Here is a 23,849-nt window from a genome sequence, read left to right as displayed (position 1 = left end):
ATAATTTTGGAAAACCTTTCTCTCAATATCAATATCTATTCTCAAGATTATTGTCTGACCAGAAATCCTCATTTGCAGGCTGGGAGCCAAATCTCACCTTGCTCTGTATGTCTTCCTTCTTCTTGAGGGACTACACATCCCAACCACTTGACTTTGGGCAAATCTCTCCACCTGTCTGTGCCTCGTTCCCCTCCCTGGGACCCCTCTAGCGCCTTCCTGATGGGCTGTTATGGGGGTCAGGTGACCAGGGACAGTTAAAATGCTTGAACTAGTAGCCAGCACAGAGCAGGCGCCATAGAAGGCTCAGCTACGTCTGTTAAAATCTGTAAAAGTCTTCATCTCCCTTTCGGCAGATTGACACCTGGGCTGCCCAAGGTAAGTGATTGACTTGGAAAAGGAAGAGAGAAAAGAGATTCATCTTTCTCAGCGATTGCTCCCGTTCCGCACAGAGGCCGAGGTAAGTGCTGCTAGATGGTATCTGCTTAATCCTCCGCCTTCATCCTCATTTCACAAAGGAGAGTCCTGACGTTAGAGGGACTTGCAGAAGCCACTCAGTGGGGTTAGCGGCAAACTAAAACTGGAACCCTGGGGTCTTCCTCAAGGCACCCCCAGGTCTGCAGGATGGCTGGAGGTGCCCTGTCCCGCCAAAGCCTCTCTGACATCAGCCTTTTCCCTGCAAACATCTGAACCTCCTTGGCCATCTACAGGGAAACCACATCATTCGTTTATGAAAATCAGGCAGTTGAAGGGACACATTCCTGGACAAGCCCCCTCACTCCCCCCGCGCCCCAAGTTTTTGAGGATAAACTCTCTCCTGGCTCACTTATCTCAATGTGTTTAAGCAGAATGTGCTTTGCCACCCAGCGGAATGAAATTGGGTGAAGTCATGGCGAGAGCCATTTTGTGTCTGGAGCAGCTTGGGGAAGGGATCTAGGTTTTGGGGAGGGGATGCTCCAGCTGACCGAGGCAACCCCATCAGTCACCCTTCTAGATCACTCTAGGACCTGACAGAACTCAGAGACGCCCTCGTTCTCTGGGGAAACTCACCCATACACATCATTTAAGTTGTACTTTCTTTTGGGTCCTGATGGGCCCAGGTGCACAGGTGAGCAGGCAGTTGGAGGTTAATGAGGTGTGAAGACTGGCAGTGCTGCCCCAGAGGCCAGGGGCAGGACCTGGATGCCACCTGGTAAAAGCGGGGCCTTCAGTAGACGAGCCAGGCCTGGCCGACCACCTCCCCTTCTCGCTCCAACTGGCCGGAGTGGACACCAGAGGACTGGGGAGCCCATGGCTGCAACCTCAGGGGCCCAGGAGGAGGGAAGGTCAGATCTCTCTGGAGGGGCTAGCTAGATCTCTCAGGTCAAGATTTTAAATGAGAGGTGCAGTCCCCCAAATATGGAGCCATGCCACTCAGTGTGCAAGAGCATATGAGGGCTCCACAGATACACATTTTAAAAGATTAATAGTTATATATTTATTGCAATGGTTCTTAGAAAAAATGACAACCTTCTCTTTTTGGTAATGATATAGTCCTCCCCCTTTCTTCTCCAGTTATTACATTGAGGCATGTACCTCGCATTTCTTGGCTAGTGAGGATAAACATCTTTTCAAATGTCTTTTTAAAATTGTTTTTTAAAAAATTTTTTAAATTAATAGACCTAATTTTTTAGAGCAGTTTTAGGTTTATAGAAAAATGAGAGGAAGGTAGAATTCCCAAATACCACCTTCCCTCTCCCCGGTACAGTTTCTCTATTATTAACATGCTGCATTCGTGTGGTACTTCTATTGCAATCGATGAGCCACTATTACACATTAGTATTAACTGAGGAGCATTGTTTACACCAGGGTTCAGCTTGGTGTTGCATATCCTCGGGGCCCATTGTTACAGACCCCACACAGCAGTTCACCCCCTGAGCATCCTCTGTGCTCCCCCTGCTCACCCCCCTCCCCTCTGACCCTCGGCAACCACTGCTCTTTTTACTGTCTCCACAGTTTTGTCTTTTCCAGAATGTCATAGAATTGGAAGCACACAGTATATAGCCTTTCAGGTTGACTTTTTCACTTAGTGACATGCATTTAAGTCTCCTCCATGCTTTTTCATGGCCTGATAGCTCATTTCTTTTAGGCGCTGAGTAATATTCCACTGTCTGGATGGAACACAGTTTATCCATCACCTACGGAAGGAGGTCTGGCTGCTTCCAGGTTTTGGCAATCATAAACAAAGCTGCTGTAAACATATGTGTGCAGGGTTTTTTGTTTTGTTTTGTTTTTTAATGAATGTAAGTTTTTGGCTCATTGGGTAATGATATCTTTTTTTCTTTTTAAATCCTCACGAGATGGTTTTTTAGAGAGTGAAAGAGAAGGGGGGAAGAGACAGAGGAGAGAGAGAGGGAGAAACATTGATGTCAGATATCACATAGATTGGTTGCCTCCTGCATCCAGACCAGGACTGGGAGTGAACTCGCAACCCAGGTACATGCCCTTGACCAGGAATTGAACCCGAGACCCTGTGGTGTGTGGGCTGACACTCTAACCACTTAGCAACACTGGCCAGGATATCTTTTCACTTTTTATTTTTTTAATTTATTTATTTTAAAAATATATTTTATTGATTTTTTACAGAGAGGAAGGGGAGAGGGATAGAGAGTTAGAAACATCGATGAGAGAGAGAAACATCGATCAACTGCCTCCTGCACATTCCCCACTGGGGATGTGCCAGCAACCAAGGTACATGCCCTTGACCAGAATCGAACCTGGGACCCTTCAGTCCACAGGCCGACGCTCTATCCACTGGGCCAAACCAGTCAGGGCTCTTTTCACTTGTTAAAAGTTGTGAAATGTACCTAACATAACATGTATCATTTTAGCTGTGTTTGAGTGAGCAGCGAGCGGCCCTGAGCACACGCACATGGCTGTGCACAGTCTTCTGGAGTGACAGTGTGTCAGTGAGACAGCCCAGCCCCAGGTGTGTGAGGCGTCGGCGTGCAGGGTGGGCTGAGGCTTGGGGACTTGTCCCTGAAGCATTTCAACCCCACGTTCTTCCTGAGAAATTCTGTCTGTTTAACACATTTATAGCATTTCTCAGCGGCCACCTGCCTCAGGACCCCAAAAGTGAATTTTTGAAACCTATTTCGTGGCCCAGGCCTCTTTTTTTTTTTTTTTTAATATATTTTATTGATTTTTTACAGAGAGGAAGGGAGAGAGATAGAGAGTTGGAAACATCGATGAGAGAGAAACATCGATCAGCTGCCTCCTGCACACCCCCCACTGGGGATGTGCCCGCAACCAAGGTACATGCCCCTGACCGGAATCGAACCAAACCGGCCTCGGCAGGCCTCTTGATTTGTTTTTTAAAATGGGGACTTGGAAAGGCTCACTTCTGTCCCTCAGGTTTCTCTTGCTTCTCTGTGAGACGCTGTGCACTCGCATAATGAAGATTCCTGGCATGGGGCGGGGAGGGGACATGGGAGCAGCAAGGAGCCCATGGAGTCCTGCCGGGGTTCTTGGTCCCAGCGTTACAAAGGGTTCAGCATTCTGGAGAAAGGGGCTGATGCATAGATTAAGAAGGAGTCCAAAGATGAAAGATAATTTTGAAAGGCATTGGGGTCAGAGGATCTTCAGCTAAAGGAACTGAAGACTCCTCCTTGTCTAAGGACCCCATGCTATTTATTTAACACAATTTGTCCTAAGGCAAGGTGGAGGTATACACTTCAAAGGGTAGGGCTTCAAAGGGTACAGAAGCATTGTCTGTTTGGGGAATAGCCTACAGCTGTTGAGGTGTTTGGCCAACAGGAGACAATAAAATGCCCTGAGCTGTCTGGCAGCAAGTGATTATCTTATTCAGGTTTGGGGGAAGTGCCGTTTAGCCATTTCCAACAGGTAAACTACATATGTGGCTCACCCTTGTTGAGCCACCCAAGCTTCACCAACCTTTTGATGAAACTCTTGTAATTATTACATGCTGGAATTGGTTCCCGGCAGAGTCCCTGCATTGTGGCCCCTCAGGATGGCAAGGGGGAGCACTGGACAGTGAGTCCAGCTGGCACGTGCCCTCTCCCGGGAGGAGGTAGGCTGGTGCGTTACCCTGCCAGCAGGGATCAGCTGCGACGAAGACATGTGGCTTTTGCTGTGCTAGCAGAGCAGGCTGCAGAGAACAAAGCAACAGCGACAGGTGTGTCAGCACCACGCCTTTCCTGCAATGCCTATTTTCAAGTCCCCCCCCCCCCCCCCCCGCCACCGCCCCAAGGCAGTCACTCTGGGTTTCTTTACTCTCCCCCATCCCCCCCCCCCCCCGAGGCTGGGCTCATTCGGGGCACGTGGGCTCAGGGCTCAGCACCCCAAGCAGGCTCGCACTGAGACCCCCTCGAGCTCGTCACCCTCTGTCCCACCCTTTCCCTGGTCCCGGCTGCTCACGGGTGCTGTGGAGGTCAATTGGGCTGCCTGGCTTCGGGTGCAGAGACCGTCCGTCCCTCCCAGCAGGACACATGCTGTGGATGTTGCTGCTCTGTGGCCTGGAGCCTTCCCAGTTGCCCGGGGAACAGGGCCCAGGTCATCCCTGTACCCAACTCCCACTATAGCAGAAGTTGAGGGTCCTCTCCCTTCCATCCTGACTGTTCACCTCCCACCTGCTCCTGAGGATGGGAGAACTGCTTGCCCTCTGGTTTCCTCCTTGGGTTTAGGCTCTGGTATCCAGAAGGCTCTGTCCTGTTTCTGCCACAGCAGCTGTGGCAGAAGCCCTGGCCACACAGACCAGCTGGAGCCCGCTGCGGGCCATGCGGCTTTCTGGGGCCACCAGGCTGGCTTGGTGTGTCCACTTGGCCAGCTGGACCTGCGAGTAGTGGCCCTCAAAGCGTGACGGCTCCCCCCACCCCAGGTGGGGTAACTGAGATGTGTGTCTGCACAATCTCAGTGTGAACCCCATGAAGCTTCAGCTGTCATGGTGGGACTCGCTTCACAGCTCCGTCACCCCACTTTCCCACCCCCCTGCAGCTGTTTCCTGGGGTCACCTCCCAAATAAGGTCCTGGTAATGACATCCTTTACTTGGGACCCAACCTGAGACAGTACCCCTTCCCAGAGCCCTAAGGGAGCCTGCTGCACTGACTTCTGGGGGAAGAGCAAGGGGGTCGGAGGCATGATCAGGTGGGGGAGCAATCGCGCATTAATAGTTCAAAATATTATGGAGGATCTTAGGAAACTCATGTGAGTCAAGCTCTTGCTCCATGCCTGGCACTGCATTCTGTGTTGTCACCGGCATCATTTCACCTGGTCCTCCCGGAGCTCTGCCAAGTGACCTGCTCTCAGAGCCAAGGGAACTGGGTCCAGGGGACCCCCAGCAAGGGGGGCAATGAGGGTCAGGAACTCAGGTCTGGTGGTCTTGGGGAGCATCGTGAAATTCCTCAGCTCGTAGGAAGGATGCAGCTCTGTGGTGTGGGACATAGTCTTCCACTATGTCAGCGCTGAAGAATTCTAGTAGCCACTTACTAATCTCTAAAGATGTGTCTTTAAGTCTTTCCTTTGAAAAGTATAAAGTCTCTCTCTCTCTCTCTCTCTCTCTCTCTCTCTCTCTCTCTCTCTCTCTCGGCTGGTGGCATTGTACTGTGAGATGTATAATGTTAGATGAGTTTGTGAGGCCAGAGAATGGGAGAGATGGTCCCAGGATAAAAGAAGATTCATGTGGCACCTGCCAATTACTGCGGTGTAAATACTCCCCCCATGGCCAGTTCCAGGCTATCAACATAACATTACAGAATCCAAAGTTGGGGAGAAGTACCACACCATTAGATGGTATTTCCACTATAATGATACAATCAATGTAAATAACCTCAAGAGCATTGAGAATGGCAAGATGTAATAAAATAATTAGTAAGTGATGAGCTTTGAGTATTTAGTAACCTATTACTGTGATAAAATTTACATAACATTAAATTTGGCATTTTAACTCTGTAAAGTGTACGATCGGGGCAGTACATTTACAGCGTGCCACCACCACCTCTATCTGGCTCCAGAGCATTTCATCACCCCACAAGGAAGCCCTGTACTCAGCAAACAGCCATTCCTCATTCTCTTTCCACCCCTGGCAATCACCATAACCTGTTTTTGGGTGTCTATATATTTGCCTATTCTGGGTTTTTCAAATAAATGGAATTATACATATGTGACCTTTGGAGTCTGGCTTTTTGAACTCAGCATAATGTTTTCAAGGTTCATCCATGTTATAGCATGTTTTTAAGGTTTTTTTTTCTCTTTTTATGACTGAATAATATCCCGCTATATGGATATAATGTATTTTGCTTATTTATCCATCAGTGGATGGATATCTGGGTTGATTTCAACTTTTGGCTATTTTGAGTTATGCTAGTATGCAGGTTTGTATTTGAATACCTATTTTCAATTCTTTTGGGTATATCCCCAGAAGTGGGATTGGGGTCAGGTAGTAGTTCTATATTTAACTTTTTAGGGAGCTGCCAAATTGTTCTCCATGTGGCTGCACCATTTTACATTCCCGCTAGCAGTGCAGAAGGGTTCCAATTCCTCCACATCCTCATCAGCACCTGTTATTTTCAGGTTGTTATTATTATTACCATAGCCATGCTAGCTGGTGAGGAGTCACATCTCATGGCATTTTTGACTCACATTTTTCTAATGACTCGTGATATTGAGCATCTTTGCATGTTCTTGGGCCATTTGTGTATCTTTCTTAGAGAAATGTCTACTCAAGTCCTTTGCTCAGTTTTAAATGGAGTTGTTTATCTTTTTGTTGTTGAGTTGCAAGAGTCCTTTGTCTTTTCATTTCCTTGATGTGTCCTTTGATGCTCAAAAGTTTTTAATTTTGATGAAGTCCAATTTATCTTTTTTTTGTTTGTGAATTGCTCATTATTTTGGTGTCATATCTAAGAATTGGTTGCAAAATCCAAATTCATGAATATTTACTCCTTTGTTTTCTTCTAAGAGTTTTATAGTTTTAGCTCTTACATTTAGGTGTGTGATACAGTTTGAGTTCATTTTTGTATATGGTGTGAGGTAGAGGTTTAACTTCATTCTTCTGCTTGTGACATTCAGTTGTAGTACCTTTTTAATATGTTATTTAATTGTAATTTTATATAATTTAACTTTTAATTATGGCCATGCTTAACAACTGGCTTGCAAAATTCCTGAAAACTTAACCATCAGCTCTCACGAGCCAGTGTGAACCGGTCTGAGCTGGCTCCTGCGTGGCAGGTCACCTCCATTCTCGAAGCCTCACTTTCCCCTTTCCTGCTATGGGGATGAGAGTACTTTTCTTGGGGGGTTGTTGTCAGGCTGCAGTGGGTCTGAATGCCTGGTGGGCGGCAGGGAGAGTGTGCGTGTGATGAGAGTAAAGTCTGGTTTTGCCTGCAGGTTACCTCGCATCCTGGGCCACACAGACGATGTGGGATGGAGGTGCCAGAACTCAACTGCCCTGCCTCACCTGCCAGGGATCAGCCAGCTCTTGCCCCTGGGACCCCAGGGGCCCCAGGTCGGCAGACCTCACCACATCTGACTCTGGGCCCCATCATTTTGCCGCCAGAGCAGAGCCTGGCGCCCACTGTGTTCCTGAAGGCGCTGCCCATCCCACTGTACCACACAGTGCCTCCTGGGGGTCTCCAGCCACGTGCCCCCCTGGTGACGGGCAGCATGGACGGGGGCAGCGTACCCTTCATCCTCAGCCCCCTGCTGCAGCCTGAAGGCCCTGGCGCTGCCCTGGTCGGGAAGCCAGTGACCCCAACGGTCACTGTGAACATCGTGGGCACTCTGCCTGTCCTGTCCCCGGGGCCCACGCTGGGCAGTCCGGGGAAGGCGCGTAAAGCTGGCAAGTACCTGTGCCCCCACTGCGGCCGGGACTGCCTGAAACCCAGTGTGCTGGAGAAGCACATTCGGTCCCACACAGGCGAGAGGCCTTTCCCGTGCGCCACCTGCGGCATCGCCTTTAAGACCCAGAGCAACCTGTACAAGCACAGGCGCACCCAGACGCACCTCAACAACTCCCGGCTGTCTGTGGGCTCCGACGGTGCGGGGGGCAGCCTCCTGGAGGAGGGGGACAAGGCTGCGGAGACCTCCGGAGCAGCCGGCAGGGGGGACAGCTGGAGCCTCGGTGGGGGCGATGGGGCTCGACCAGAGAGACCCCTTTCTCCAGGTGTCCAGGGTTCTGGGCACTGCCCGGTGCCTCCCACGCATCTGCCCCCGACTGCCAAGAGCCTAGATCTGAAGTCGGAAGCTCTTTTCTGTCCAGGGTCCACGCTGGCCGACAGGGAGGTCCCTCTGGACGCTCACCCCGCGGCTCCCGCTGGGCGCCCCCTGGCCAGCTCTCCGCGCGGGCGGAAGCCGCCAGAGCAGAAGTCTCCCCCCGCGGGCAGGGCGTCCCTGCAGCCACAGGCTCGGGCGGCGGGGAAGCCCCAGGACCCCCGGGCCACAGAGAGCCGGCTGAGGAAGTGTGAGAGCACCGACTCGGGCTACCTGTCCCGCTCGGACAGCTCGGAGCAGCCGCCGGCCCCAGGCAGCCCCCCGCACAGCCTGTCGGATCCCAGTGTGGAGTCCGAGAGGGAGGGCGCCCCACGGCCTGGGGGGGCCAGGGCTGAGCCCGGAGGGCAGGAGCCCAGCCTGGAGCTGGAGAAGCGGCGGCTGGAGGAACGCATCGCCCGGCTCATCTCCCACAACCAGGCCGTGGTGGACGACCCCCAGCTGGACCATGTGCGGCCCCGCAAGACCGTCCTGTCCAAGCAGGGCAGCATCGACCTGCCCGTGCCCTACACCTACAAGGACTCCTTCCATTTCGAGATCCGAGCCCTGGAGCCGGGACGCAGGAGGCACGGGGCCCTCTGCCCCGCCCGCTCCACCTGCGTGGCCTCGGACCCGGCGCGGCCCCTCCTCTTCCACTCGGTCCCCACTCAGCTCTCCGCCGCCGGGGAATGCGTCCCCGTCACCAGGAGCAACTCGCTGCCCTTCGTCGAGGGCACCAGGACGTGGCCGGAGCCGCTGGACCCCCAGGACCCCCGTCGCGGGAGGCGGGGGCCTCTGAGCCCCAGGTCTGTCCCTGCCCGACTTGGGGAGGCCCCCAGCAGTCACCCCCGGGCCCTGGTCAGACAGGCCGCGGTGGAGGACCTGCCGTGTCCTGCCCCTGCAGACAGCGAGGCCCCCGCAGAGGACCCGGACAGAAAGCGAGCTGCGGCCGCGGAGGGGCCGGCGGGCAAGGGCAAGGCGGCCGCGAGGAGGCCCGGCCAGAGGAAGCCCAGGCCGTTCTCCCAGGACAAGTGGCAGGTGTACGGCTGCGAGACGTTCCAGAGGCTCTACCAGAGGAGCGCCGGCCGCCAGCGGGGCCGGAGGGCCCGGGAGGCGGGCGCGGGCGGGGGCGCAGAGCCGGACCTGCCTGTGCTGGAGGAGGCGGCGGGGGGCGAGGGCGCAGCCCCGCCTCAGGACGGGAGGACCTCCGCTTGTGAGGACACTTCTGTGGGGGCCAGGCCAGAGCCTTGGGAAAGTCCACCAGCCACAAAAGGCTTCTTGGTGACCAAGCCCGCTGAGCGGAGGGAGCCAGTGGCCAGAGCCAGAGGCGGTGAAGAGCTGGGGGCGGGCAGGGCCCCGTCACCTCCCGCCCTCAGCAGCAGGGAACCCCGGTGTCCAGGCAGCAAGAGCCTTGGGCTTCCTCCAAATGGGAGGCCGGAGCAGGGGTGTCAGCTGCCCCCAGACCCTGGTCCCCTCAAAGGTGGGGACCTGGAGGCTCCCAGGCTGGTTTTGCCAGACCCCAAGCTGGAAGGAGGCCCCGGGAGTGGCGGGGACACCCAGGGGGCCTGGCAGCAGGCCCTTGCGGTCCCAAGATGGCCCAGCGGGAGCTCCGGGGAGCCCCAGCCTGCTGGGGACAAGCTGCCCTCAGAGAGGAAGAAGCTGCGGGTGGAGCAGCTGAGCTGCCCAGAGCAGCTGGGGTCTCTGGGAGTGAGAGACCAGGCCTCCGGGGGCCCAGCGCAGGACAGCTCCCCACCCTCCTTGAACCAGGACAGTGACTCTGGGGACAGGCTGCACAGGAGTGCCGACGGCAGGGGGGCCTCTGGCCCATCGTTCTCTGCGCCCTCGGGGGTCCTGCGACCGGTGGGGCCCAAGCACGAGGCACCTATGCGTGGTCCTGCAGCTGGAGCCCCCGAGGGGGCCGCCCCCCTGCCTGCTCAGCCTCCATACACCACCTTCCCCCCCATGTACCTGCTCAGGTTACCGCAGGGAGAGACACCGCAGCCGCCGCCTGGCGCCCCGGGACCAGAGCGCAGTGGGGACCCTCTCTGCAGGAGCGGGCTGCCCCAGGACCAAGCCTCCTCTGCTGGGCTAGGGCTGGGGACCCACTCCGCCCCAGGCCTGGCCCCAAGTAGAGCCGACAGCTTCCGGGAGGACTCCAGCTGGCCCAGGCTGTGGGGCAGCAGAAAGGGGGTACCAGGAGAAGAGAAAGGAGATTTGGACACCAGCACCCCCGCGGCCGGGGTGTCTCCGGGCTCTAGTGTTGGGGCCCCCAGGGAGACGGCCTCTGCCCTGCCCACCCCGCCTTGTGACTCTGGGAGGAGTGAGGCCCGAGACGCTGGACAGCTCTGCGTGGGCAGCACGCGGGCAAGGGCCAGGCCCTCTGTGGGTGTCAGGAGTCCCTGGACGCTCAGCAGGGAAGTGGCGGGGCCTCCAGGGCCCCTGGCGAGGCACAGTCCCTGCTGCCCCCTCGAGCCCAGCTCCGTCCTCTCGGCCCCCCCGCCCTCAGGCTGGCCTGAGCTGGCCCGGAGCAGGACCTCTGAGAGCTCTGGCCTCTGTGGGCCCCAGGGCCCCTTCCCCTCGTTGCGGGCCGAGCCCCGGCTCACCTGGTGCTGCTTGAGCGGCAGCCTGCCTCTGCCCACGGAGCAGAAGGAGAAGGCCGCGTCTGTGTACTGGGCGCTGCACCGCCCTGGGAGCAGTGCCCCGGCCCAGGGTGCAGATGCCCGGCCGGTGAGCAAGGCACAGTCGGGACGATGGACTGGGACCAGCCCCGCAGAAGGAGGGGAGACATGGAAGGTAACAGCCATGGAAGGTAACACAGCTTTGCCCCGGGCCCCGGGCAGAGGGTGCTGCCAGCAGGTAGGACGTGCCACGATGGAGAAGAAGTGTGAACAGTCCCGTGGCATCTGCCCCCGTTAGAACGTCTTCCCAGCCTGTTCTCGAGGGGAGTGGGCTGCCACCCCGCGGGTGGGGACAGGACAGAACAAAGGCCCCAAATGCCAAACAAAAGAAAATCGTGAAAAAAATTTCAAAGGAAGAATTAATTGTACCCAGGACTCTGGGTGAGAGATTTTTCCTAACTAGACATACAGCTTAACTCTGAGCTTCCTGGCAACAGAGGCAACATGTGACATGAACGCTGCCTAAGAGAGCTCTCTGGGTCATCTAAGATTATCTAAGATTATAAACCAGAAACTCTTATTGCGAGATAGACTCCAGACAAGGGGAGTGGGGGGAGAGTGCCCACCTGGTGATTAAACAGTTAGTCCACAGTCCACAGTCCCAGTGAGAGGGATCCCACGCCTCTGGATTTTATAATGGGGGGTGTTGTCCTGTTCTGGAGGTCTCAGACAGGGCAACAGACGAGGGTGCGGGGACCTCAGTGCTAACGTCACTGTGGGGACGATGACAGGGCCCGGCCCAGAGCCTGGCCGGCTGTTCTCCCAGGTGGGCAGGAGGAGCCAGAGGGCGGGGCCGCGCTTCTTCCTCCTGAGACTGGCAGGTTATAAAGAAGGTGTTGGGCCCAAGAGAGGGGCATTCAAGGCCGGGGTTAGCCTTCCTTCTCCGAGAGACAATGAGGTATTGGGCGCAGGCATTCCTGGAGGGGGAGAACCGGAGGATGGAGAGGATCCGGCCATGCCGTTCCCCAGGCCTCCAGGAGCACCACGCATCTGGGCTTTCCTCTGCGGACCCAGCCGCCGTCTGTGGGCCCCGCCCACAAGTGTTCGGCGATGCAGCACTTCTGCGCCCTGACGCCCCCAGATAGGCGTCCTGTGTGCAGAGACAGAGCCCTTAGGATTGTCCCCGCCAGAAGGGCTTTGAGCAATATGATGCCAACGTGCCTGGTATTTTCAGCTCTCCTGCCCAACAGCCCCGGGGATGACATCCGGAGACCCGGGGTCTGAGCCAGGATGGACGAAGGGACCGCCTCGGAGGAGGGCGAAGATGTGCCGGGGGAGCAGCAAGCAGAAAGCACCGAGAAGGTAGGTGTGTGGCCACCGCTGTCCTTTCCTCATGTGCCTGTCCTGTTGGTAACTGCAGACCCTGGTCTCGCTAAACCCCAGGAAAAACACCATACGGCATTCAAAAGGTGCCTCTGTGCCCCAGGGAGAGGGTGCCTGCCCGGGGCTGGGGTTTCGAGGGGACAGGACTCGGCTGGTCCCCACAGCCCTCTGGCTGTGTAGTTTCAATGGCACCTTCCCAAGGCCAGGGCCCCAGCGCATATTTGAAATAACTGACTTGGACCACCCATCCAGGTTACGTCCTGAAGAGAAAGCGTGTTAATTATTACAGCTTTTACTGCTTTTTTAATTAGGCAAGCGATGCAGGTCTTTTGCAGAAAATTAGAAGATACAGATGAACAAAGAGAAAACAATAAAACTCCTGGTAATCTCTCCACCAGAGACAGTCAGTGTCAGCGTTACATGCCCTTCCAGACTGTTCTCTACCGCGTGCACACGCACAGTGCACAGGCAGACGTGGCGGGTGTGGGTTTTAATACCATTCTTTGATTGTCTTGCTCCTTTGCTCATAACCCTCCGTGCTGCCATGGCGCATGAGTTAGAAAGCCCGCTCTTGATCCAGCCCCTGACCTCCCCAGACCCCCACCAAGCTTTCGGTCTCCTTTCCACACAATCTCCTCCTCTCCCACTCGGTGACCTGGTGCAGTGTCGCTGGCCCTCTCCCATTCTCTAATAGGACTCTGACCCCATGTCCCTAAGACCCTCCAGCCCCTGGCAGCCTTCCCTTCCAGGCACGCTTAGCCTCTGCACCCCACGATTGTCAGTCTGTGATCCGAAGCCTAGCTATGCTTCAAGAGGCAACGCAAACTCCTGACTCTGCCCTGCAGCGGCTCAGCCCTCCGTGGCTGCAGGCACCCACTTCTGAGGCCCAGCCCCTGCTCTGAGTGTCTGCCAGGACCAGGAGTTCAGAGTGGCCATGGCCGAGGGCTGTTCGGTACAGGGCACTGCACCACGACTCCCCACTTTTCTCAAGAGGAAACTGAGACCCACAGAAGTCAGGTGACCTCCCAGGGGCCTGTATGCCAGATAGCGGCCTGCCCCAGGGTCCCCGCCCTCAATGGGCACCAGAGTTGCCTGCAGTTTCCTGGCGTTTCCTGTGATGTTGGGTGGAACTCAGTGGGTCTGGGGGTGGGGGCTGAGGATCTGCTTTCCTGACATCCCTGGTGAAGCTGGTTTGCTGACTTGCAGCGTCCTGAGGAGCCACACTTCTGTCCAAACCACATCCTGTCCTTCCAGGCGCCCACCATCTCTCTGACCCAATCTCCCGCTGCTTTCTCCTTTTTAAAGACTCGGGTGGTAAATGGGGCTCACCCCAATAATCTCATCATTTTACTGTACCCGCAATTACTCCTGCAAAGTCCTTTTTTCCATGGAAGGTAACATATTCACAGGACCTGGGGATTAAGGGCTAGGCAACATTCTTCTGCTTGCCACTCTAACCATTCGTCTGTCCGTCCATCCATCCACCCGCACACATGTGACTGTAAGTATGCATACAGATAGGGTGTACCAAAAATGTATATACTTTGACAGCTGATAACTCACTTAATGTTTACTCCTTTTCAGGTTTAACTGATTTGAAATAATAGGTGAAGCCAGACTAAGCTTTGAACAAAGAAAATTTATCGTAAAGTGCCACTATTTTTTTTATGGGGAATACATAAAAGATAAGGTTTATAGCACAAAACTGGCAACAGTCAATGAATTGAGGGCACATAAATACCAAACGAAATGATTCTTGATGTTTGTGATTCCATTGCATCGCATTATCAGCAGTGCCTGGACCAGAATGGTCATCAGTTCAAAAACATGGAAATGATTTTTTAAAAATATCATTCCTGTAGATTCTTTTAAATCTTCAAAATGAACTGTATGTTTATAAACACTGACTTTATAATCATTCAAAGTGCATATACACTTTTTGGGGGACACCCTGTATGTCTCAACTTATATATCCATCTCTATCATCTATCAACCTGTGTGTTCTCTCCTCAAGAAAGAAGCCTATATTTTAAATTCAATTTCCCATTTTACTTCAGTTGTCTTAATGTTCTATAGAAAACAAAATACTGCCCAGGTTTGATTTCAGGCAAGGGCATGTACCTTGGTTGCAGGCACATCCCCAGTAGGGGGTGTGCAGGAGGCAGCTGATCGATGTTTCTAACTCTCTATAAAAATCAATAAAATATATTTTTAAAAATGAAATAATTTTTTAAAAATTAAAAAAGAAAATAAAATGAAATATTGTACTCGAGATCCCCCTCCAGGCCATTGCTCATAGAGAATGGTGAGCTTTCTGTATCAGAATATCTGTTCTCTTTTTTCTTGTTTTGGAAAATAAAACATAAAATAAAATACAGGAAAGCTCAGAAAATATATGACAGACTCCTGGGTAATGATCCAGTGTGAACAAATGCTAACATTTTGTTATATTTGCTTCTGAGCCTTTAAAAAATCACATAAACTGTTACTTTATACATTAAATGTTATGCAAAATAAAAGAAATAAAACACAGAAGATAATGATGTAGTTTTATGTATTTGGCACTAATTTTTTCAATCCATGTTCTCATACTTGGAAAATTGAGGTATCCACTACTTGCATATAATAATGTTGATTTCTGTCTTTAAAATACGTATATAAATATCATGCTATAGTTATTGTCCTGCCTGACTTTAAACTCAGTATTGTGTTTCTGGAGATATAGCCATGCTGCTACATACAGCTCAAACTTATTCCCTTTGTTGCTGTAGAGTGCTCATCTCATAAGTACAACATTTCATTTATTTCCAAAATGTTTGACTTATTTTGCAGTGAGCATGCGTATGCATGCCTCCTTAGGCACAGTGCAAGAGGTGTTCTAAGAAATATATTTAAAAGTGGAATTGCTAGATGCTAAAGTAATCACATTTTCAACTTTACAAGTTATTACCAAGTCATTCCACAATGGCTGTGCCATTTTCCTCCTCTGGGAGCAAGCGGCAGCCCTGCGCTCACTTTCTTACAAAGGGCTGTTATTAGCAGATGTTTAAGGGCTTTGCCCATCCAGAATTTGTAGGATTCTGTACCTATTTTAGATCTATCTATACATATAGATCTGTTATATACATATGTATACATATTCTGTACCTATTTTAGATCTGTCTATATTATTTGCCTGTTATATACATATAATAGAGGCCTGTTGCATGATATTCATGCAAGAATAGGCCTTCCTTCCCCTGACTTTGCTCCCAGCTGCCTGGGAGCCAGCACGTCCTCACTTCCTGCCGGAGCAATGCTCCTATAGCTCCCTTCAATGCCCCCCTCCTCCTTATAGAAGGTGTCCCGCTCCTCCCGGCCACTCCACACCTGCATATGCAAATTAACCCGCCATCTTTGTTGAGTTAATTTGCATACCCACTCCTGATTGGCTATGGGTGTAGCGGAGGTACGGTCAATTTACATGTTTGTCTATTATTAGGTAAGATGTAGAGAGCTCTGTGTTCCACTAGAGGCCTGGTGCACAAAATTTGTGCACTGGGGGGAGGGGGTGTCCCTTAGCCCAGCCTGCACCCTCTCCAATCTGGGACCCCTCAGGGGATGTCTGACTGCTGGATAGTCAGACATCCCTGGCAGTCGGACATCCCTCTCACAATCCGGGACTGCTGGCTCCTAACCACTTGCCTGCTTGGCTGCTTAATTGCCCCTAACCACTCTGCCTGCCAGCCTGATCGCCCCCTAACAGCTCCCTTGCCAGCATGATTGACACCTAACTGCTCCCCTGCCAGCCTGATCATCCCCAACTGCCCTCCCCTGCAGGCCTGGTCGCCCCCAACTGCCCTCCCCTGCTGGCCATCTTGTGACAATGTGAGGGCGGCCATCTTGTGATGACATGGGGCGCCCATCTTGTGACAATGTGGAGGTGGCCATCTTGTGACAACATGGGGGCAGCCATCTTGTGATGCGAGGGCGTGAGGGTCAATTTGTATACTACCTTTTTATTACATAGGATTAGGAATCCATTGGGCTTTTATGATTTATGGATTGATGTCTACCTAGAAAATTATCAGGCCTCATTCCTCAAACACTGCCCTTGCCCTGTTCTCTCTCCTCTCTTTCTGGAACACTAAAATAATGTATCGTAGGTGTCCTCAGTCTTCCACACCTCTTTTTTTTTTTTTTTTTTAATCCTAATTCAATTGTTCCTCTGATTTTTAGAGTGGAAGAGAGAGGGAAAGACAGAGAGAAATATCAATATGAGAGAAACACATCAATTGGTTGCCTCCTGTATGTGCCTTGACCAGGGTCTGGGCTGCGGAGAAGCCTGCATCCGAGGTCTGTGCCCTTGACTGGAACCGAACCCAGGATCCTTTGGTCCATAGGCCAATGCTCTATCCATTGAGCCAAACTGGCTGGGGCTTCCATTGCCTTTTAACATCTATTTTCAATAACTTTGTCTCTCTGTGCTATCATCTCCATGCTTTGTTCAGATCTATCATTTAAATTTTACTAATTTTCTTAATCCACTGACTTATTTTTGAAAAACTCTGCTGAAATATATTGAATTTCAATATTATGCATAATTAAAATATGCAATTTAATAAGTTTTGATATATGTGCACACCTGTGAAACCAATAACACCATCAGGATAATGAATGTGCCCATATCCACAAAAGTTCCCATGTGTCCCTTTGTGAATCCTGCCTCATGCCCACCTGGCACCCTCCCATCCCCAGGTAACCACTGATGTGCCTGCTGTCACTATAGCTTAGTTTACTTCTTCTAGAATCTTATAGAATATGTGCTCTTTTTCTTGGGGGAGGGGACACTGGCTTTTCAGGTCCATTCATGTTGTTGTGTGTATGAATAATTCATTCCTTTTATTGCTAAGTAAGGTAGATATGTCAAAATTTGGTTATATAGTCACTTGTTGGTAGACATTTGGTTTGTGTCAGTTTGGGGGCTGTTAAAATATAATGACTATTCCTCTAGATATCTTTGTGTGGGTTATGCTCTCAGTTTTCTTGGGTACATACCTAGAAGTAGAATGGATGAAACATATGGTAGATGCATAATTGATTATTTAAGAAGCTGCCAAACTATTTTCCAAGGTGATTGCATCGTTTTCATTCCTACCAGTAGTGTGGGGAGTGCCAGCTTCTCCCCATCCTTACCAACACTCAGTGTGGCCATTCTTTTTCATCTTTACTTGTATTTTCAAACGTTTCAAAAAACACACTTGCCAGTTTGTGCCTGACAGCGCTCACATGGGAAGTCTCGGCCTATCTGACTGTTTCCTGTGCTAGCTCTCACTAATGGTGCCTGGTTTCCTGGTTTGTTCTCAGAGTTTTGGCGGTGAGCTGAGATTTTGGGGACTTCGAGACTTGGCTTGGAGGTGGGTGTCTTCAGTGGTGACATGCTTCACCTCTGCTGGATGCCTCTGGTCACTTACTTTAAAGAAAAGTCTTGGTTTTAGGTTTTTTCATGCCACTGGGCAGTGAATTCAAATTGCAAGCCCATGAGAAGACTGTCTTCTTGTTATGAAGTCAACAGAAGAGACTTTGGCCCCTTTTGCTCTGTGAGAAGGTTGGAGTTTTTATGTCCTCTGAACAGGTGGTGGGGGTAGGTAATGCCAGTGGTCTTGATCCAGCATCTAGAAGGGTTCAGCAATCTGGAGAAGGCACTGTGCGTAAATTAAATAAGAGTCCAGAGACGAAACATAATTTTTGGAAGGCATTATAGGGGGCCAGAGGAGCTTGGCTAAAGAAACCAAGTTCTCCTTGTCTCAGGACCCCTTGCTTTTTATTAACACAATTTGTCTGAAGGTGAGGTAGATATACACATCAAAGGGTAGGGTTTCCTATACAGAGTCCATTGTCAGGTTTGGGAGAAACTGCCTTTGGCTGTTCAGGTGTTTGGCCAGTAGGAGGCAATAACATGTAGATTAAGATGCCCTGAGCTGTCTGGCAGTAAACAATCAATTTATGTATCCTTTTTAGGTTTGGGGAAATGCCTTTAGCCATTCCCAACAGGCGATAACATATGTGACTCAGCCCTTGTTGAGTCCCCAAGTTCCATCAACCTTTTGATGAAACTCTTGCAATTATGACATGCTGGAATTGGCTTCCGGCAGGTAGGGTTGTTATTGCCCACATGTTGAGGGTATGACCCTCTGAGGTTTCTGCTTTGTGTAGGAGTGGACTCTCACCTGGGATAGAGTCTGGGTTTCAATCCTGCACCATTCACCCCAGCAGACCATGCAAATGAAGGACCAAACTCACCTCAAATGCCCACAGAATGACAAAGCTCACTTACCTTTCCAGGTTTCTGTTTCCATTGGGTTTTTGACTTATAAGTATATCTTACCTTCTAATCAGAACACCAGTGCATTTCATCGTGTTAAACATTTTCCTGTTTAACACATCAGAGTTGTGCTCAGTGCGAGGGTGGGTGTGGCCGCCATCAATCAGGGGAGCTGCTGTGGGAAACGGTTCTTATTTTCTAACCTTGTTTATGATTCTCTTGTCATCAAGAAGTGGTAATTTTGATGTAGGCAAGTGGAGCTACCTTTTCCTTTATAATGATAACTTTTGGTCTTGTTTAAGAAATCTTCTCTTACTCTCAATCATAAATACAAAAATGCATTCTCTTGTGTTCTCTCTGTGTAACGTAAGGAAGGACCTATTTTTGTTCATATAAAAAAACTATGCATGGGTCAAATTGGGCTCTTGACCAGTTTTTGTATGCCTTTGTGAGTGACGCATGGCTTCTACGTTTTTGAAAAGATACATATAAATATAAACGCACACACTCATGTGTACATGAAGAATATGTGTCAGAGATTGTGTGTCACCTGCAAAGTCTAAAGTATTTATTATACTCATTACCTGGGCCTTTATACAAAAAGCCTGCAGACTTCTGGATTAATCACTTTTTTTCTCTCACTTATTTGCTATATTTTAACTCCCCACTTGTACCTGGAGTTTTGGGGGGCCCTCCATTCTGTCTCATTCATCTCTTTGTTTGTTGTCATCTCCAAATATCACACTCATGTAAATGGCTGTTTCCATCATGAAAGCACGTGAGCCAAAGGACGGGAGTAGAGCGCAGGCTCCGTCCTCAGAGTGGGACTGGGGAAACAGGGAGGTTCGGATTCCATGCCTCCTTGCCCGACGTTAACTAGAGGCACAGAAATGCAGAGAGCTCGTGGGTGCACCTCCCTGCCCCAGAGAAGCGCTGGACCGTGGAATTGGATTTCATTGATTAATTTGTAACTGTGGGCCGTGCCCTATGGAGCATGAAACACCTGAGCCTTGATCTGGGAAGCTCCCGGCAAAGGGATCAATGAGTGGTGAAGTCCCAGGAGCACAGAGGTGATGGGAGGTGATGGGGGAGAAGGCTCTCCCTGAGCCCTGAAACATGCCCTCATCCCTGAAGAGGAGAGCAGAAGAGAGAACCCTGGCCGCTGCACACACCCTTCCCCTAATTGCTGGTGTCTGCGTTACAGCACGTGGCCTCTGGGGGGAGGGGTGTCTGCTCACTTGGCCATGACACACGTTGTTTGACGGGGTGGCACTCTTAGTAACGAGAGTCCCGTTTCAGGTGTTTGGGACACACACCTGGAGGTGTGGCGGCCACTAGTACAGGCACCGGAAGCTTTCACCGCGGTCCTGGCCCTGCTTTGTGGGAGCCCGAGGGCCCTTGTTATTCCTTGTGGGGTCAAGAGAGGAGGGTGAGAGGAATCCTACAAACATATTCTTTCCCCGATGAGCTTGTGAGAAGCAAGGGTGTACACCTGTGGGACCCTCTCCTTAGAGGAGGGCAGGGCGGGCTTCAAGAGGTAGGGTGGTCAGTGGCTTTCAGCCAACACCTGGGCCTGCTCCTTCTGTGAGCTTCCCATTTGACTCCAGGTAACATGGTGTTCCCTGAGCTCTTGGCCTTGGCCAATGAGCCGTCGGGGTCCCTGCTGAAGCTGCCATGGGGTAAGAAGGCTTTTTTCTGAATGTTCTCCCATGAGTCTGTAAACAGAGGTTCCTTGCTGGTCTTACATCTGAGTCCACGATACAGGCTCTTGGAAGACCGACAGAGAGGGACGAAGACAGTGGAAGCTGTGCCGAGCGGAGGAGTCATCTTTAAAACGTGGACTTCAAATGGCAGCTTATGTGTTTTGTGTTGTTTTTAAGTAAACCACCATTCAGGCAGCTAGAAGTAGCAAATTAGACACAAATCCAGAAATCCAGACTGATCTCAGAAACACGGCCGTGCGTGAAAACAAAGTGAGAAAAAGACGTCTCTGTGGTCAGTGTCCCGCACAAGTGCCACACACATTTAGAAGCATGTGAGCTATTGCAGGGTGCTTATTCCACACCCCAGGGGTGGGATCAGAAGGGAAGAGGGGAAAACATTTGAATGGTGTCTGAGATTGGGCTCCCTAGAAGCAGAGCCTGAGGGGAGGTTCTTGTATGAATGGTTGATGGAAGGAGGGCTCTCAGGAGGCTGGTGAGTGAGAGCAGCAGACCAGGGCAAGGGGAGATGTTGGTGAAGATGTGCTGCTGGGTGTCCAGTCCTGCCGGACCCCATGGGGAGCTCTGGAGTGGGGAATGCATAGTAGAGACTGTCCTGCTCGGAAGCCAAGGGACTGAGCAGTCGGCCTTTCCCGGGGGGGTGTGCAAATTCCCTCAGGCCTCTCCAGGCAAGATGCTCCCATCTGCCAAGGGCAATTCCCTAGGGAAGGGAGTGAGTGAGTTACTAGTAGCCAACACTCCAGCAGCCGGGCCTGGGTGTGCAGCCTGGTGGAGGCGAGGCTGCCAGAGGCTGTGTGATTGGTGATCGCCAGCTTGCAGCCCCTGCTTCACCCTGGCTGCTCATTCCCAGGGCCATGCTGCTCCAGGAGGGGCTGCACGAGAAGGTTCTGGGAGAAGCCAGCAGAGAAGGAGACAGACCCTCCCATGACTAAGCAAAAGAGTGCTTTGAAGACAATGCCAAGACCTACTTGGGCTCCCCCTACGGGCAAAGGGTCCAAATTCCACCCTAACAAACTCTTGAGTTCAGCGCCGGCCTCTTCCAGCAGAATAGGCTTCTAGCTATTTCATTGAGTGGAATGCTTCGATCCTACATTTTCCAAAAGCAAAACCTCCCTGCAGCTCAAGCTGTGCAATTCTTAACACCTGCAAGCGCCTGGCAGCCACCCACTGATGTGGGGGCAGAGGTGACTGCAGCATGAAGAATTCTCCACGTGACCCTGCACCTTCCTTCCTTCCTTTGTCTCTGCACTTTGAGATCACGTTTGTCACCCCAACCCCCTGCCAGCAGGAGCCCCCACTGGTTCAGGCTTTGTGATGATGCAGCCCTGTTGCTTCCCACCCTGGCTCAGATAGCGGTTTCAGGAAGCTGTGATCTCGGCAAGCAGGGACCCCTGGGAATGATGGCTCCTGCCCAAGGCCAGGAAGGCAACTGTGCCCTATAAGTGGCACCTCTCCTAAACCCAGACGCCAGGAAAGATGAACAGGAAGTCCCTTTCTCATTGTTGCTGCAGTCAAAATCAGTGCCCGAGGACACTGCATTCGTTCTGCAGACCTGATTTAAAATTCTGCCAGCGCCCGGGAGCTCAGGGGACTGCGGCTTGATGTTGGCAGAGGCTCAGACAAACGAGAAAGCAAAATGGCCAAGCAGGTTGGCCCCCCCTGCCCCCCCCCCGCCCCCCCACCCGCCCCCCCCCCCCCCAGCAAGCCAGGAGGTTCTGAGGAGTGTCGTGGGAGAAGGATTCTTGTGAACTGAGGATTTATAATGGGATGAGTCCTTGTGGCTTGACCAGGCAGCTAGAAGCGGGGTAGAGACCCTTTTAACGAGCTGACCACTCATGGGGACCTCTGCAAAGTGGTCCGGAGCCCTGGATGAAGAGTTTAGCTCCCAAGTGGCCACCGGGTCTGTGAGTCTCAAGGCACCTGGCAGCTGCTCTGCATCTCAGTTCTTCCCCCTGCAACACGGGGGCGCTAGACTAACTTGCTGGTCTGCTTTTACTTGCACGTTCCTATCAGTGACAAGTTGTGAGCCTGCACCCTAATAAGTGCATACTAGTAACTGTTCATTTACAAATGCTACATATGTGGCCAGGCAAAAATCACCACTGGTCAAAATTACCCTTAAAATTGTTTAGTTAGGCCCCATGCTGAAGTCATACTGTTTGTTCAGTTAGCTCTTGCTCTCTAACAACCCAAAACAGAGGATTAAAATGATACCATTTATTTAGCTTGCAATTCTATGGGGAGGTGTTTCAGGCTGGGCCCAGCTGAGTGGTTTTTCTGATGTTGGCTGGGTTGGCATATGTGTCTGTGGGCAGCAGCCGAGGCTGCCAGGGACTGGATGGGCTGGAGGGCCACCCCCAGCGATGGCCTGTCTTGGCTCCATGGGTTTCTCATCCTCCAGGAGGCTAGCTCGGGTGCGTCCTCCCAGCACAGGCAGAGCAGAACATGCATTATGCACATTACAAAGGACGTGCAACAATAGACGGAAGAATGTCTAGATGAAAAGAACTATAAACAGAAGCTCTAGAATTCTCTTTCCCTGTGGTTCCTGGGCCCTCTCCTTTGTTTTGGAGGTTAGCCAGATGATATGGAAGGCTTCTCTAGATGGAATGTCTCTGATGCTCATTTTTTTCCAAAGGAGATCCTTTAGACCCACACCATCCAGTATGGTAGCCATGAGCCATGTGTGGCTATATAAATTCATCAACTGAAATAAAATGTAAAACTCAGTTTCTCAGACACTAACTATATTTCAAACACTCAGTAGTTTTGTGGTTAGTGACTACTACTGCCTCTGTCAATGCAGATTACAGAACATTTCCATCATTGCAGAAATTTCTATTTGATAGCCTGTTTATTAAGGAGTCAAGACTATTTGTCCCAGTCTTTAATTACAGCACATATTATGTGCTACACAGCACGGGGAGCATTTTATAAACACTATCTCATTTAATCTATAAAACAACCTCATGAATTAGGTCCTATTATTGTGCCCATGACATGGAGGAAAAACGAGGAGAGGAGAGATGACGAGTTTCTAAGAGCTGACAAACAAAGGTCAGCCCTCTGTTCTCCCAGGGACTTGGGTTTTATTGTCTGAGCATCACTGTTTGGGGATGTTGTGTGTATGAGCTTCTGGACACATGCTCCCAAGGCTGGTCACTGAGTGTGTGCTTCTCTATCCACAGGTACAGAGGGAGTTTCTTGCAGGGTCGAGTTCGACTCAGAGCGAGTAGACTACGCAAGCCACTCCGGGTGCTGAGAAGACACTGCCACCCTCCTCCACTCGAGGGGCTGGACCCACGCAGGACCATAGGGCAGGCTTCTTCTGGAATGGCAGGTAATGCTCTCCTTGAATCCATGTTGGGTGTGAAAAGGCACCAGGCTACTGGGGATGCAGGGTGAGCAGGAAAAAACCACCCTTGCCCTCAGGAGCCAAAAGTCCAGCAGGGGTACAGATGATGTCACAAAGGTGTGACATTTGTGGGACAGTCAACATGACCCTAAACTAGTGGACAGGGTACCAGTGAGATTGGTTGAGAATCCAATACTGAGAAGTTGACAGACACCCTTGAGCACTGGGCACA

General features: G+C 51.5%; 1 protein-coding gene across 1 annotated transcript in view; it reads left to right on the top strand.

The window, feature by feature from the left end:
- The first annotated feature begins 7,414 nt into the window (after positions 1–7,414).
- The window catches only part of ZNF831 (zinc finger protein 831), a 53,586-nt gene continuing 37,151 nt past the window's right edge, over positions 7,415–23,849 (top strand). Inside the window, exons 1-5 of the mRNA XM_054724237.1 lie at positions 7,415–10,963; positions 12,089–12,216; positions 12,298–12,323; positions 20,149–20,220; positions 23,417–23,602. Of these exons, the coding sequence (XP_054580212.1) occupies positions 7,415–10,963; positions 12,089–12,216; positions 12,298–12,323; positions 20,149–20,220; positions 23,417–23,602 (3,961 nt within the window). The remainder of the gene's footprint in view (positions 10,964–12,088; positions 12,217–12,297; positions 12,324–20,148; positions 20,221–23,416; positions 23,603–23,849) is intronic.

Source organism: Eptesicus fuscus, chromosome 12 (assembly GCF_027574615.1).
Source record: "Eptesicus fuscus isolate TK198812 chromosome 12, DD_ASM_mEF_20220401, whole genome shotgun sequence".
NCBI classification, from domain to species: Eukaryota; Metazoa; Chordata; class Mammalia; order Chiroptera; family Vespertilionidae; genus Eptesicus; species Eptesicus fuscus.
This window is presented reverse-complemented; position numbering and strand designations above follow the sequence as displayed.